The sequence below is a fragment of the Syngnathus scovelli genome, chromosome 6 (assembly GCF_024217435.2).
Source record: "Syngnathus scovelli strain Florida chromosome 6, RoL_Ssco_1.2, whole genome shotgun sequence".
In the NCBI taxonomy this organism is placed as follows: Eukaryota; Metazoa; Chordata; class Actinopteri; order Syngnathiformes; family Syngnathidae; genus Syngnathus; species Syngnathus scovelli.
Genome location: NC_090852.1, coordinates 16,854,621 through 16,871,005, shown reverse-complemented (window position 1 = coordinate 16,871,005; position 16,385 = coordinate 16,854,621). Strand labels below are relative to the sequence as shown.

General features: G+C 45.3%; 2 protein-coding genes across 14 annotated transcripts in view; both read left to right on the top strand.

Moving 5' to 3' along the window:
• The first annotated feature begins 20 nt into the window (after positions 1–20).
• On the top strand, positions 21–9,655 carry LOC125970510 (calcium-independent phospholipase A2-gamma). Of its 2 annotated transcripts, none has more exons than XM_049722854.2 (10): positions 21–191; positions 608–1,656; positions 2,097–2,246; positions 2,355–2,506; positions 2,854–2,948; positions 3,266–3,437; positions 3,514–3,571; positions 3,691–3,885; positions 7,869–8,067; positions 8,125–9,655. In XM_049722854.2, exons 2-10 carry the CDS (start codon positions 820–822, stop codon positions 8,391–8,393), a joined length of 2,127 nt encoding a protein of 708 aa, XP_049578811.1. In that variant the 5' UTR covers positions 21–191; positions 608–819; the 3' UTR covers positions 8,394–9,655. The 2 variants fall into 2 exon arrangements, with proteins under 2 accessions (XP_049578811.1, XP_049578810.1); XM_049722853.2 differs by having other exon boundaries at positions 440–1,656.
• A 992-nt stretch (positions 9,656–10,647) lies between these two features.
• LOC125970842 (neuronal cell adhesion molecule) overlaps positions 10,648–16,385 on the top strand; it is a 43,298-nt gene continuing 37,560 nt past the window's right edge. For all 12 annotated transcript variants that reach the window (XM_049723518.1, XM_049723525.1, XM_049723523.1 and 9 more), the window contains exon 1: positions 10,648–10,798. The gene's annotated coding sequence lies outside the window, so the exon portion shown is untranslated. The remainder of the gene's footprint in view (positions 10,799–16,385) is intronic.

The following is a 16,385-nucleotide window of genomic DNA, read 5'->3' as shown; positions in this document are numbered from 1 at the left end:
TGGCACGCGTTTTCCCTCCCACGTGTTTGTTGTTTTTCTTTTCGGGGGATGTTACGTTGAGGTGGAAATCAGGCGTCAGCTCGGACCCATTGCCAACATGTCGTCATTTACTCGCTTGTAGTTGGGTCGTGGCTGAAGAAAAGGATGTTAAAGGTTGAGGCTCACCTTGAAACGACGATATAAAAGCTGTGGTATGTTTTGCGGCACCGTGTTGTGTTTGGGGCTGTGTGTTTGCTAGCCTGTTAGCTAGCGGCAATGTCAATTTCATCACTTTTTCATGTTCTCAGAGAGCATTTGTTTTTATTTCCGTCATCCTTTAAGTTATCACTGCATTATATAGTCTGTAGTGAGCTTTGTAATAATAATATTTAAGCAAATTACGTGTTACATTGTCATTGTCATGGTCTTCATTTCCTTCCATTGTATTGATCATCACCAGGTTCATGGAAAGAAGGAGTGTAGCGTTAGAGTTCCATTGGATGGACTGAACTCTTCGCACGTAAAAGGATGAGTCATACATGGTGTCTCAGTCCCTGGCTTAAACTAAATAGAACTTTTGACATATGGCGCCCTTGCAAACCAGCATCCTCACCCTTTCCCTTCCCAGGTACCTCGCACTGTTCACTTCACATCCAGGATCCTTCTTGCGGGAAGGCGAGCCCCCTCAGCCAGAAGCATGTCCTTCACTCGCGACTTTGGGCTCAGAAAGCACGCCTCTGCAGGGCGAACCAGGTCGTGAGACAGAAGCTCGGGCTCCACACCAGCAACCTGCGTTTGAACACTTCGGCATCGCGTTGGTCCGCGGGCCTCAGCCAGCACATGTCCCGAGTAAAGAACACGTTGGACGCCGTCTCCAAAGCTGTGACGCAAACCGACCTCCTCTCTAAGATTGCCCGGCTCAAAACAAAAAAGGGTGGCAAAAATGTGAGGTCAACTTCTGAATCGAAAGTTGTGGAGATCGCCCCGGTTTCTCCATCTGCTCCCAAGCATCCAGCGAGTGCGTCACCCAGTCCTTCCAGTCCGACGTCTGTTCCGAAACCGGACACAGGTCCCTCCCCTTCGCAACCTCATAACACCTCACAAGCGAGCGCTGCTGCTGCTGTTGTGACCAAGCTAGAAGTAAAGGAAAAAAAACTGAAGCCTGTCACCGATACCATCAAGCCAGAGGAGCTTCAAGAGAGCGAGAGTCTGCCTTCCAAACAACCGCTTGCCCTTTTTCACCCCAGTAAATTTTCAGTCAACCTGGATGAAACATACAACTACCTAGCCCACCACATCAATTCCTACTTTGGCAGCAGCACACAGAAAAAAGTTGCGGAGAACCATGTTGAGGAATCATCTAAAACCCAATCTCAGACTCTACAAAAAAGTGACCCCGTGTGCAATAAACCAGACCCGGATCCTCCTGCGACACCCGCCTCCCCTAAGAAAGGCTTCGGTCACTACCTGTCCTATTCTGCTCCCACCGTGCAAGCTTTTGTAGGCAGCTACATCACCCCGTTGGTTCCCAAGTTCAGAACCGGGGAGGCAAAAAATGCCGCGGATGAAATCACAAAGCCGGAGGTTGCGCCGGTAAAGCAGATGGAGAAGGCCGTCAGTACAGAGCAGAAAACAGCGGAGGAGAAGGCCAAGAAACTTCTGGTCCAAAGGGAAAAGGTATGTTTGAATTCACATTGGTCCAGTAAATGTTATTTTTTTTTTACAAATATACAGTAAGCGTTTTGTTTAGCCCTGAATTTATTTTAAAACCTTCTTAATCTTTGAAAAATAATCATGGAATTTTCCAACCCTAACTTGTCACATGCCGATCATATCACGTCAACTGAGCATCGTCCAGCTGCTCCGCTTGTCCAAATACTTTTGTGGTGTGAATTCTAGGAGTTAATTTATTTTTAGACTGGCCTGTACCTTTCTTTACATGCCCAGGCTGTTATGGTGTGGCGATATAAAATCCGGTTGTGTTAATCTAAAGTGGGCTCCCCTCCAAGAAGTGTTGGTATGAGACATCAAACATGTGACCTAGTAACATGACACTTGCATTAACTTGTCAGTGTACCTATTATTGTGATTCTCAGAAACCTATTTTTTTCTTCCAGATCATCGCCCGGGTGAGCGTGGACAATCGTACCCGGGCTCTGGTCCAGGCGCTCCACAGGGCCACCGACGTGAGGGTCTACATCAGCAGGGTTGAGGACCTCAGCTACCACCTGCTGGAATTTCCAGAGACGTGCGGGGTTGCCGTTAAGGTACACCAGCACATTTGAATTGAACAAGCAAAAACGGTGATCTTGGTGTCCATTCCGTGCTTTCAATTTGTGTGATGAGTCAGCACGTGAAATGTGTGTGTTCATCAGGAGAAGGTAATCCCCTGCCTGCTGCGTCTGCAACAGGCCAGTGATCCTGGACTGAGGGAAGCCGTCAGAGAAGCTCTTGCTCTGGTGGGCTACCATAAGCCCGTGAAAGGCCGCGGCATACGCATTCTGTCCATAGATGGGGGAGGGTTAAGGTATATATATTTTTTGTTTTGTTTGCTTTATGTTTCTTCTTGGTTGTAGTTCCTCATATGTCAACTCGTTATTTACTGCCACCTAGTGGAATGACATGGTATTTCTCTCCCCCAAAAAAGGGTAAATAGAAGACGTGTCTATTTGAGGTGCAGCGATAATTTTTTTTTTAATTTGCACATAATTATTTGAGATTATCAGAGTGGAGGATATGAGTTTGCTCCACTCGCTCCCATAGGTGTCGTTATCTTTACAGTTGAGCATATGCAATGTCACGCTCCCTGTTTTTGTACCATGTTAATCATTAATATTGCTTTTTCTTGCTTTTTTTTTTTCTCTCTCTTCACAGGGGACTTCTTGCCCTTCAGACTTTGCAGAAGTTGGAGACCATGACCGGCAAGCCTATTCATAAACTCTTTGATTATATTTGCGGTGTCAGCACAGGTGAGTTGTGAATATGAATTATTATTGCACAGATGATGAGTATAAAAATGTCCACATGGGGGCGCTGTGGACAACTTAATCCTCAACTTGTGCTTTATTTTGCACCATCTTGAAGCACTCCATTTATCTTCCAGATTGGCCTTTAAGGACCAACACAAGCTTGCACTAGCTCCAAATATCCATCTGGCCCACAGCTGTTCTCTTTTTGATCAAACACAATTTTTAATCACGGCCCCTCGCTACTCTTCTGCCATGATTATGCTTCGGTAGATCTTCAGAAGGAAAAATAATTGTTCTGATCTCTTTTCTCATCTTAGGTGCAATCCTGGGCTTCATGTTGGGTGTTTTCCAACTCTCACCAAGCGAGTGCGACAATCTCTACCGCAAGTTGGGCTCGGAAGTTTTCAAGCAGAACGTGATTGTGGGCACGGTGAAGATGGGCTGGAATCACGCTTTCTATGATAGCCAAGCTTGGGAGAGCTTGCTCAAGTTAGTGTTGGTGTCAATGTTGATGGTAGAAGGAGATGTGTCAGTGGAAAATGAACTCCTCTTTCCCCCCTGACAGAGAGAAAATGGGCTCACACCTTCTAGTGGAGACTTCTAGAAACCTGGAATGTCCTAAAGTGAGTTCCTCTCCTGCCAATTTGCCTGATATAGCTAAAAATAGCATCCATTCTTTCTTGCATGCGACAGAGTAAAATGCGTCAAATCTAATATTTGCAACTCCCCCTCCCTCCAATAGGTGGCAGCGGTGAGCGCCATTGTGACTCGAGGCACTCCTCTCAAGGCGTACGTGTTCAGGAACTACAACCTGCTACCGGGCGTGCGCTCCCACTACCAGGGGGGCTGTCAACACCAGCTCTGGCAGGCCCTCCGCGCCTCCTCAGCGGCCCCCGGCTATTTCCAGGAGTTCCCCTTGGGCAGCGATCTCCATCAGGTCAGTCAGAAGAGACACAACATTGACAAAACCTGAGACTGATAGATGCAAACTTCTTTGGAGGGAGGAACTTCATTTCCTACCTGTTTGTTTTCCTTTTGCCGACATAAATGCTCTTAAATCCATCTCGCTTAAGCAGCTATGCATTAGCCGTAACATTAAGTGATCAATAACCAACGCCACTCTCCACCTTTCCCTGAGTAAGCGCTTAGTCAGTAAACTTAAAACAGCATGAGTAAGACACCTTAGTAAAGTGCCGGAAGAAAAAAAAAAATTGTGTATTCAATTTGTTGTTTCCACTTTTGTTCTGATGGCGTCACATATGTCAACATCTCCTTGGGTTGACTTTCCTCGGGCAGATGTTCTGCACACACACAAAGTGTGTGAGCGGATTTTAATTGGAAAGCCACACGGGTTTGTGGCGGGGAATGTTGGAACGAGAATGAAAGAGAATGCTTGATGACAACACACCTATGTCGAGGAAAATGCCACCCCCCCCCTCCGCCGTGTCGCGGGTGGCATGAATTAGCCAAGCTTCCAGCATCAAACGCTCTGAACCACACCAAGGCAAACTGAAGTGAACTTCAGTTTTTAGTCAAGTCATGACTTAAGAAATGAAACAAGAAGGAAATCCGATTGGTCACCTAATTGACCTGACAAGCCCAAAGGACATCAACCCATCTGAGTCACACTAGCGAGAATGTGTGCCGCTCTCGCCCGTGAAATGTGAACACAACATGCCGTCCATCTGATGTCAGGATTCCCATCTGACAAGAGAGTCATCTCACAGTTTTCCACCCACGCTCGCAGAATTGTCCACTTCATTCAAGAGCCGCACAATCCCCCTTTTGTTCGCCGTGTGCCGAAAGCCTGCTGGTATTTTTCGAGCCATGTCTGATTGATCGCTGATGTGATCTGCGGGTCAAATCAGAAAATCTATTTCTTCTTAAGATTTGAAAATCCAGAATTCATAACTAAGTAATAATAGCCACTCTTATTTCCACATGAAAGCCTTCACAGTCATTCCGGGGCACTAAATGACACAATGACTCCAAACGTTCGACAATGACTCCGAGGGCCTTTACGGGATGACGAGGAAGGGGTCCCGTTGCCACGACGACGGGGGAGTGGGAATGGGTGTGTGTCTTTTGTGCCCACCACTGCCATCCTTATTAATGGCTCGAATGGGATTGTTGGACCACCGCCTTCGGTGAGCGCTCCCGAGAGCGCTCTACGGGAAGTCCGAGAGGTGGAGTGAATCACATGTGAATCACATCACGAGTCACGGGAACTAAAACCAAGAGATGTTTCCAAAGAGAAAACAAAAGTAGACCTGGATTACTCCAGGATTGGAATAATGCGCCTTGGTCATCACATTCGTAATTGCTCTAATATGTTCTAGAATCGAGTCACACCTCACGTTCGTTCGCATTAATATGCACCTTCAGCGTCATCTCCTTTTGCTTGCGGCGGGGAAATTAGAGTGAAATTACCCAGGAGATGACCCAGCAGATGGTGGAAATCAAAGCCATGTTTAGTGGTGTGAAGTCAACTAATATGTACACAACATCTCCAGGGAATCGAGTTGGGAGTCAATCGAATCAAATTGGGATTCATTGCGACAATACCGGTCGCCGAGTACGTGTGGTCGTGGATTAGTGTGGGAAAAGACAACGGCCGACAATAAATCTCAAACGCTTTCCCCGCCCGAGGCTTCGGTCCCCATCGACACAGATGAGTCCTGCCTCTTTTGTCAATTTGGTGGGGGGCTCAATTGAACCTCGCTCTGACCTTTTTGCCCCTGTGAGATCCCAAAAGGAAAGGAGGAGAACTGTTTGGCGTAATGGTATAATTTGCCATGACGACCTTTGACCTGGACTGACTGCCACTCTTCGGTAGCACTTCCAACACTGACAATATTGTCACGCTCATCCTTTCCGCTAACAGGGGTGGCCTTTATGCAATTTGGATGTTGTCTTGGCAGCTTATGTAGCTCAATGATTTACTTTCCCCGATGTTCTATTTGGCACAAACGGATTTTAATAATGAAAGTAATTTTCTGCTTCCAGCGTCATTTCTTTTTAAGAATTGAATGACCATCGGGCATAATCGTATTCAGGATTCGCGAAGGCATTCTCGTGAGGGAGCGTCGGCTCGGCTTTTAAATTGCTGCCCCAGTTCAGCTTTGACAACATGGCCAGAGGCAATTTGTAATGACGACAGTCGTGATTTGATAACCACGCCAGATGCATGCTAAAAGCTCATTTCTCATATAATTTTTGTTTATTAATCCCTGAGCGGGGTATTCTGGGAATAAATAGCTTGTTTGGGAGACTGTGTTAAGACCTTGGACCTGCCCAAACCACCAAAGTACATATTTTATATACTGGTATGAAATGAATCAGTCCTTGAATCGAATCCCATCTATCGAGATCAAATCGTTTATTATCGGCGAGATGCCATGAAACTATACCGCGGCTCGGATTTGGATCAAAGCAGAACCTCTCGTTCTCCTTCAGCTCGGGTCTCTCACCAACCACTGATGCTTAGCTTCATGAAACGGCGATGCGGCGAAATGTGCCGCCTTAAGGAAGAAAATAACGTTTGCTCTTGTAGCTAATGGCGTTTGACGTACAGTCGGCCGTGAAATGACTTTTACTGATCCGGGCCTCTTTTCTATTGCGATGGGCGACCTCCCCTGCGGGGCCGACTTGGAGTGGCGCCGTGGAGATAAGCTAGCAAGATGAGTCTCTTCAAACAGCGCTGCCAATTTCACTTTTGTTTATTCAAGCCGGCCGATATTCTCCTTACGAGTCTTCTTTCACTCCGAGTCTCTCCTTACGAGTCTTCTTTCACTCCGATCTATCGGAGCAATTACTTTGAAGACCTTCATTGTCAACCGCCAGACGTGAACCACGTTCCCTTAGGTGAGAAAGGCCTAATTAGTTGAAAATTTGCTTTACGATGATCTGGTTTATGAGGCGAACATGGCAGAGCGCTAATCCTCCGGAGGATCAACCGTCGACATCGGCGGGAAATCATTAAGCCGCTTGCCATTTAAGCAGTCGGGAACTTAGCTCGTCTTTCAGGAAAACGTGAAATTGTAACTCACATCTGCCAACCTCAGCCTTCTCGTTACCTCCGAGTGAGATGTGTGTTGATTGCTAGTGACAGCTGAAGGAGAAAGAAAAAGAAGTCACAAGCGCCATAGACTGAAAAATAAGTTTGAAACTTTTCACAACTTTCTTAATTAAACCCAACTCGCCAAACAGGTGCCTTGAAATGGAACGTTCGACTCGGCGCTCGCGGGAGGAATCTGCCTCTTTAGTTCTAATTGTCCTTGGCCGATGTGTGGGTGAAACTGAGCCGCCGGCACAAAGAAACCCACAACTGGTGTTTCGCCGTCGAGGGTATTGAGTAAAATGATAAGTGATAAGAAAAAAATGGATGCGACGGAAATTACAATTTTTTTTTTGGTATTGAACAGCAATAACGTGAGCGATTAAACACCAGAGTCTGGTAAAACATGCACCCCATGTGATGTCCCTCCTGAGACACTCAGGGAGGGGAGGGGGGGGGTTGCGGGTCCCACCCCCAGCCTGGCCTCTTTAATGAGGACTGGCCCCTCTGTGTTTGATCCCACTGCCAACCCCGTAGCCTCATGCCTATTCATCAATCCCCGTCATCTCTCCTGTCCCCCCCCTCCCTCCCTCCTTCTCCATAGCCTTAGGTAGACTGTGGATTCAAAGCAAAAGCACTCCTGGGCGGTTGTTCGATTTCAAAACGAGGTTGTGAAGCACAGTGGTGAAAAGAAGAACGAAGGAGAAAAAAAAAACGACTTCATTGTGTGCTTTGTCGTTCCGCAAACAGCTCGGGAGCCGTATTGATCTTTTCATTTGCTGAGATGGGCCTCAAAAATGTCATCCACGACCCAAATAAAATCCATGAAATGTTCCCAAGGCTCACCGAATTTTTTTTTTCAGGATGGAGGTTTGCTCATCAACAACCCCACAGCGCTGGCCATCCACGAGTCCAAGTGTCTGTGGCCCGATACGCCCTTGGAGTGCGTGGTTTCGGTCGGCACGGGGCGTTTGGAAACCATGGGGAAGAGCAACAGCGGCACTTACACGAGCCTCAAAACTAAAATCAACAACGTCATCAGCAGCGCTACAGACACGGAAGGTAAGTGACTTGCCGACTGTTCTCATACCTTCTAATCGTGACACCTCGGATCTCCAGAGGTCCACGCCATGTTGGACGGCTTCCTTCCCGCCGACACGTACTTCCGCTTCAACCCGTACGTGAGCGAAGACATCTCCATCGACGACAACCGTCAGGAGAAGCTGGACCTCCTGGAAGCCGAAGCCTTCCGCTACCTGGAGAGGAACGAGGAGAAGCTGAGGAAGGCGGCTCGAATCCTCACCAGAGAAAAGGGCTCGGTGCAGAAGTTGTCCGAATGGCTCAGGAACCGAGTGGACACTTTGTCCTTCAACTCCTTTAAGTTTTAGCCACAGCAGAACAAAAACAAAACACATTTTACCTCACAAGTGGGGGATTTGTTTTCCTTCTACGATGCTTGGGACGGGCACCTCGTGTTTAGTTTAGAACGTTTGAGGCTAACGTCACATTTCATCGTGCAGCATCCTCGCATGTGTTTTTAACAATTTGTTTTTAAGGGGAGTAAACGCTTTGATTTCGTTTATCTTCTCCGTCAAGTCCGTCCGTTGTAGTACCAAGACTGATCTGTGAGAGGCAGCGTGGAGCATTTGAACTGCCTTAGATTAAAGAAGAAAAGGCAGCTAGAGAAGAAATGTAAAATACTTCGTCCCTATGTGATTGTAAGTGTTGAACAGATTTGTTTGGGGGGAAAAAATCACTTTTAACACACGCAAGAAATTGTTCAGGATAATCTTGGGCTTTTCTGATTTTGATCAGAAGAGGAAAATTGGGGTCAAATTTATCCCGCTTATCAGTATGACACTAGTAGCTGTAACACTATGAAAAAAAAGAAAATGGAAATATAAAGAAATTTAAACTATTAATTTAAGTAATTAATGGGAGTGATATTATTGTAATTTTAAAAAATGCAGCTGTAAATGTATATTATGTGTAACATTTCAATGTCTAGCAGAAGAAAATATTTCAATGCCGACGTCAGGAATTCTAGTGGACCTCACAGACATTACTTTTACTTATTTATTTTAGCCAGTCAACTGTTTTGGCTTTGCTGCTGCTGTTTTTTTTTTTTTTTTTTTTTGCTTCGTGCACTTGACTGTCACTTCTCACTTCTCCATTTTGAATGTCTTGGCTCAGGCAGGTACTGTATATTTGATGCATCAGTGAATCCCCGAGGACAATTGATGAGATGGCTATATGGGGATTTTTCCACTATCGCATAATTCCACTGCTCCTTTGTAAAGACAATTCCAGAGTCGTCATATATGTAATTAAAGCTCATTATGCCTCTTTAACGTGATTGGGAAAAGCAGCTGTGTAATCCACAGCATCTTCTCAGGAAGATGCCTCGTGCACGTTTAATGATGCTCTCTGCTGGATGCTTTGTGACATTTGGGCTGATAAAACAATCTACACAGTATTCCCAAAAGTGCATGTCTTGATTTGTGCTTAATTATGATGCATGTTGTGGTTCACCCTAATTCAAATGAGAAGAAACATGTAGCGACGTGGCTTTTTAATCTGTTAAAATCAGTCCTCTTATGATCAAGGGATGTTTTTTTTGTTTTTTTTAAATAAAGATTTATGGTTTTGATTTCTTATTGTCATTATTTTTTTTGACTTTTCAAAACATACGCAAAATGTGATAGAGGTTGGGGCTACTAAATCTAAGCTAAACAAATAACAAAAAAAATCATTGATATACAAAGTCAATATAAATGGCAAGATTGTAACAAAATATATTTAGTTTAACTAATTCCAGATAAAGAAAATATACTGTCCATTAAAAAACGATTCCGTCACTACATTGACGCTTTTGACAACTTGCTCAATTTACAAATACACGCAAGATTAAAATTGGGGCATTATCCCCCAAAATTTCCTTTAGAAGACTAACACAAATATGAATGCTCCATTTGTGTATTCAGTGAGTCAAGTATTTTGCGTGCTGCGTGCGCTTTTGCCCCCCATGCATGTTAACATAGTTAACAACCAATAACAGCGTCTCCCACTCAATAGAATAAAAACAGCCTAATGTAATTACACAGCAGCCTGGAAGAGGAAATGCATCCTCTTCACATGTAACCCTGCCTAACTCATGAACTCACTTCTTTCTCCCACATCACCAATTTGATTTTTCATTTGCACCCACATCCAAATGTGTGCCAGAATTGTGCTGCTTCTCAATTACACCCCGAGCTAGCTGCAGCAAATAAAGGCAGCTCATTAACACTTCATTAGTTTTGCAACAAGCCATCGATATCAAAGGATGATATGATATAATTTGTTTTTCCCGGTGTTTTTCTTTATTTTGAAACAAGGGAGTCATTTTATTAATGAAACACTTGTCATATGTTGCCCTTGGGATTAAATCTTACACAACAGCCATTAAAGTGCATTAAAAAGACAACGTTTGGCTTTTTAAAAAAATTACTTTTCTTTTTAATCTCCAAACTCCACCCAGCTGTTGTCCATCTGTGATACTTTGGCATTTACAAAAAATTAGACCAAAAAAAAAAAAAAAAAAAGAAGCGACATCAGCCGCGCGCGCCCTGGAGTAAGTTGCGCGACCCCGCGAATTCGCGTGCACGCGCGTGTGTGTCTGTGTGTGGTAGGAGGAGAGTGAGTCAGTCTAAAAAACGAGCGCAAGCAGAGCGAGCGGGACTCCATCCGGAGACAAGGAGGTTGGAGAAGAAAGCATCGTGGACACTCCCACGCGTGGACCAGCGAAAGCAAGGTAAGCCCGCTGATTTATACTGTCACAAATGTTTTAGTTTTGGAGAAAACACGTGTAAGCCTTTCACTGGCAAGACTTTTTTCACGAGACGCTTCTGCAAAAGCAACCAAATGGATATCAAGCATCCGTTCGTGGACATTTTCATTCATTTTTATTTCCACGCCAAATAACTTGCAGTATGTTCTCGCCCGCCGACAGCTTCCATTCAGCATTGTTTACATCTCATGCTGTCAGCAGGAATTGAATGAATGGACGTTCCGACAAATAATAATCATCTCAGTTTTTGATTGCTTACAGTGTTGTGCTACTGATGTTCCTAATATTTTGCTCCTCTACAACCCCAAATTGTAAAAAGTACTATAAATGCACTGCAGAAAATCACGGTGTATCCCAGACCACGTGACTTTAATCAGCATCAGGTGTGTCACAGGAGACTCCGATAGCAATGTTAATCAATGGTATCTATAAATGTATCTGATATCCATCACATTACACATATTTGTTTCCCTTATCACCATTCTTGTATATATATTTTTTAAATTTACAAATAGATTTATATTTAAGTAGTTTTTCCTACCCAATTTTACTAATAAATTTCAATGGGCTTCAATGATACGCAAACTTTAAATATTTATGGGCTGACATGTATGTATTTTGTCCATATTTTAAATCCCATTTTTGTCATGGATCTAGTTCGAAAGTTGCTGGTCCCTTGGTAGTGCTGATGAAAAAATTGTGGACCCCGCCATCATTTTAATACATTCCATAATATCAGCAGATATATTTTAGTTGCCGATCAATTATGATTACATAATGTATGTCAGCCTTCCTTATAATATGTATGTGCTATGAAGTATTTTTTATGTCGGCCAACATTGACAGTTGTTTTTTTTGGCCCATTGTAGCCGAAAAAGCCGCACACTACAAATCTCTAAGCTGCTTTTCTCGTCCACATTTTTAATTCCCCCTCATGTTCATATCACCACTCGCGACAACGGCTTGTTTGCGTCTATCGCTCCATTTGTTTGCTTCTCAATCTGATGAAAGGCCCTCACCCCCCCGCCCCCTTTTTCCTCTCCCCCCTTGAGGTTCACCAACAACACCCCATTCCGTGTGTTCCCCTTCGCAAAACAACTGCGAATTCCCACCCCCCCTAAATTCCCCCCACCTCCTCCTCTTCATCCCTCTGTCTGGTTAAAGCCTCAGTCAAAGAGGGTCCTCACTATCACCCCCCCTCCCTCCCTCCTCCTCTTCCTCCTTTCTCCCAGCTTCTACCCCATGTTCCCGCTCGTCCCCAGACGCTTTCTCTTGCACGCTACACACACACACACACCGGGTTCGGCTGCACACTTTCGCTGCTTGTTCAAATAGACACGTTAATGCCAATGCTAACGACCCCCCTGGCTTCATTGTTCCTCTTGCTCTCTCAACGTACTGACACACTTTCTAGTAATGTTTATGCACCCCGAGCAGACTTCTGGTAATCTGTATAAGAAGATAACGGTATCCCCGTTACTACTATGGGGGCCTTGTGTATTGCTGAACGGAAAAACAGGCAGTGACACATTTGTTTTTCTCGAGATTGGCGGGAAGTAACAAAGCAAAAATATGTTGTACTTAAGCAAGTCTCAAATTATATACAGTGATGGCTTGAGATATGAGTTTAAGTTGTTAAATTAGTTGTTTAAGTAGTTGTTAGTAGTTATTTTCTGTGATGCTAGCATTAGTATTAAGCTAGCAGACTAAAGGCTATGTCGCAAGGCTAAAAATAAGCAATTTTGCACCATTATTTGTATGTCAAAATGTTGTTTCTCATCAAAACATATTAACTAGCAAAATTGAGAAAACTGATTAGAAAGTTTTTCTGACAATTGAATTGCTGAGATGTGTCCAAAAGCTTCGCTCATCTCCGTGCGAGTAGCCGCTAAAGCTAGCTGGTATTTAAAAACTGTTATAGTATCTGTGCTTTCATTTCCTTACTCCAACAACTTGTCACGTTTGGTGACCCAATGACGTAAAAAAGCCCGGAATAGAAAATGGTCCGATTGTATTACTGTGTTCCCCGACATGATATAAAAAATCAGGACAAGATCGTGGCCTACATCGAGCTGCCCGCCTTAACTTTCACCCGCAGCAGCTGCAACTGGCACCGGGCGGGGTGGGGGGGTGAGATTTGCATAACCGAGGGATTACCACCGCACGCGTTGGGGGTTATCGCCGAGGCACCAGTCGGTCACTCGGCTGGTCTAAAACCGCTGCCTGAGGGTGCTGTGGGAAAAGCTTGGGTGTTGGTGAGGAAAATGCCACCGATTTCAGTCCGTGGGTGCGCTAAGGCATGCAGACTGTCATCAAGGCGCCGTCTGTGGCACGGTGACCGCCGCCGACCACGGGTCAGGCCAAAGAGAAGAGTCACTCTTGTGTCTCTACTGCTGACGTAGACGGAGCATCATTGCTGAGAGGAAATGGTATGCGACCTGGGGGCTTGTTATGTGCTCATCAAAATGTTGACGCAAACTTGGTCATCTTCACTGACGTGTGCTAGTCCTGATTGGACCCAATCTAGAGCAGCCTAGTTCCGTTCTGCCACCTCAGGTCCAAATCTTCCGGGACTGATGAGCAGGCCACCAACGAGCCGGGGCGTTCCTTTCCAGTCACACTGTCATTGCCCGGACCTTCACAGTGTTCGTGGAACTGATGTGGGCCTCATTAGAGGAGCACAGAGAACCCTTAAATCCCATCCCACTTGTTCACGGCTGCCTGAACACTGGCTCTTGTTGTATTTGGATAAATCTATGCAGGGAGCAGATGAGTACATGCAAGAAAGGATCTACATGTTCATCTCATTCATGCAGTTGTCTCTCGATGGTTTCAAGCTGATGGGTACAATTAGAGCTTCACACTCAGTTAGGCATGGGGTCCGACGGGGATTGATACGGCGTTGCGATTCTGCTTCCGCACAGCTGCAACTGTTGATGTTTACATGCTCCAGACGGTTATCCGAAGAGGATGCTGACAGGTGACTGACTCATAAACGCGAATTGGAGGTGATTTATGTGCTTTGCAGCGCTTAAAAAAAAATCCGCAGATGCTCTAGCAGGTCCTCGAAAAAAATACTCTGACTCTGGGTGAATAACCACTGATTGATGTTAGGTGAATTTTGTCAATCACCTAAAAAAAATCCAAACTATGTTCTGGCTTCAGAAAGAATTGCTGATGTTGACCTTTGATTGGTAGCCCTCGGATGACCTCGGTCTTTACGCCAGTGTTCTTGGCAGTCGTCAAGATCAATCAATACAGGTTGCCATAGGAACGCCATGATCACTCATGTCAGGTTATTACAGTCTTTGGAACAAAGCATTAGTGATGCACTTTTGTGTCCAAACAAATGCAGCTCTCTTTTGAAGTGGAGATAATGGAATGGGCCGTTGTGGGTTTTACTTTGTCTGTATGACCTGTAGAGCTCATGCCAAAAAAAAAAAAAAACCTTGACCTTTAGGACCTTGATACGGACTGTGGGTTAAACCTGAAAACTGTTTTGGGGCAACTTTAGTTTGAGTCAGTCAGGTGCCAGTCGAGCCAATCATCTAGTCTAAAACCAATTTATATAGTTCTTGTTGTTTGGTTCTGGTGATTTTGAACAAAGAATAGAACCTTGAGAAGCTTTGGCACCAGTTAAGTCCAAGACTGTTTTTAAGGAGTGGAGGATGAGGCGGAGGGTTGGATCATGTGTCTAATTTGAAACAAAAGAGCCTCCAGTTTAATGAAGTTCACGGAACAAACGAGTGTCGGAGCTTCTGTTTGAACAAATTGTATGGTCCCCGTGGTGCCGGCCAACTCTGGACGGGCGGCAGATGTTGTAGACGCGACCTGGTGAGGACCCCCTCAAAAGGGCCGCTGGTTCTCTTCTTGTCATGAGCTGTAATTGGGCTGCACTCCACTGGCAGGGGGGTACGCCGGCCAAATTTAAAGGGAATTGTGACCGAATTCGTCCAAGCCTTCCTCGTATTTACATAAATCGTGTCTGCACATCCCGTTCTGTGATGCGACTCGCTTTTGTTGGCTAATGGCTCAGCAAATGTTTCCCGCAGCTCTTTTTCTGATCATAAAGCCAGCCTGCCAAGAAATCCTCCCGAGCTTCCGCACTCTCCTAAGCCTACATCCTGCCGAAACGGGAAAGCGTCGCGAGATAAGCGACGAGGAGGCGTAGATTAACCGAGTCGCCTCGGCGCACGATGCAACGACGATTGAATGGAGATCGGGAGACACTCATGAATAAAGTTGACACAAAGTGGCTTTGCTATGGTTCAGAAGGCTCGCTGACCTCAAGATCTTATTTAGGCCATGCCTCCCCGGGCCCCTCCCACCATCCACCCGAGGGTAAGACACTATGTTAGCCGTTCGGCAGCCACCACCGAGGGCCTTTAATCCCGCAGAGATGACAGCTTGGCTCGAGATGCCGGTGAAACCAATGGGCTTTTCTTTCCCTCTTTTTCACCCCTCCCGTACTCGCCACCCAGCCCCAGGAATCTTGGGAAAAAATCCCCAGGGGGGAGACAAAGGGAACGGGACGGTAAACAAATCCAAGTCTAGATCGGAGATTCCGCCATTGAGCGGACGATGAATTGGCACGTCTGGTGAGTTATCAAAAGCTCGCTATACAATGACGGGCTGCCGCTGTTGTTTTGTCCGGATGTGTCGTCTTTTGGTGGGGGGATATTTTTTTTTGTAATCTATCCCAGATAATACTTGGCAAGACTTTAAGACTATTAGGACTTTGGGGTCAGAACATTTTTACATTTGGTTTTATTGTTTGTCATCATTGATTTATGATGACCCCCCCTCCCACCAGTGAGTGTGTGACCATGTGTATTTGTGTGCACATGTGCGCCGTACCAATTTAGAATCAAATGCAAGCTATGGAAGAGCAATCATCGTAATCTCACCGAGGTCACTTTTCCTGCCGGAGCCAGGCATCTATCCCGCCTGGGAGGACGTAATTGTCAGAAAGATAATTCCTAGCTGCAGACTAGACTCTTGAGAGGAGGCGGAGTATGGTCGGGATTGTGTGGGTGGTGGATAGATAAAACGACAGCTTGATTTATTAGCATTCCCTTTAGCTTTGATTCCACTAAGCCGTAGTGTTCGATTCCGTTCATTGTAAAAACGTCTCGTGTCCCATTTTGGAAATTCGGGTACGCTGCATTATTCTTGAATTGGTTCTCCATGGTGGTCCATGTTTCAGGCAGTTTTTTGGTTTACGACGGAGCACAGTCGATCATTAACTCGCTTACATTCATTTGAAAGGATGGTTGTCGTAAAACACAATGTGCGGACTATCACTTGACGGCACGTGAAATTGGCGGTTAAATCCTGGTGCGAGCTTAGGACCGTAAAATGGATTTTGTCCGCTGTGTGAAAGTTTTTGTGCATTTTGTTTGGTTTCACTGACTGCGACAAACACTGGCCCAAAACGGTTTTTGTGTGAAGGGTTATAGTATAGGTGTCAAACTGAAGGCCCGGGGTTAGGGTTAGGGTTAGGGTCCAGATACGGCCCACCACATCATTTTATGTGGCCCGTGAGACAAAT

Coding starts and splice junctions, on each gene's coding strand:
- LOC125970510 (XM_049722853.2), top strand. CDS start 508: ATGAGTCATACATGGTGTCTCAGTCCCTGGCTTAAACTAAATAGAACT. Junction 2,949..3,265: donor TATTTGCGGTGTCAGCACAG/GTGAGTTGTGAA, acceptor TTCTCATCTTAG/GTGCAATCCTGGGCTTCATG. Junction 3,886..7,868: donor TGGGCAGCGATCTCCATCAG/GTCAGTCAGAAG, acceptor TTTTTTTTTCAG/GATGGAGGTTTGCTCATCAA.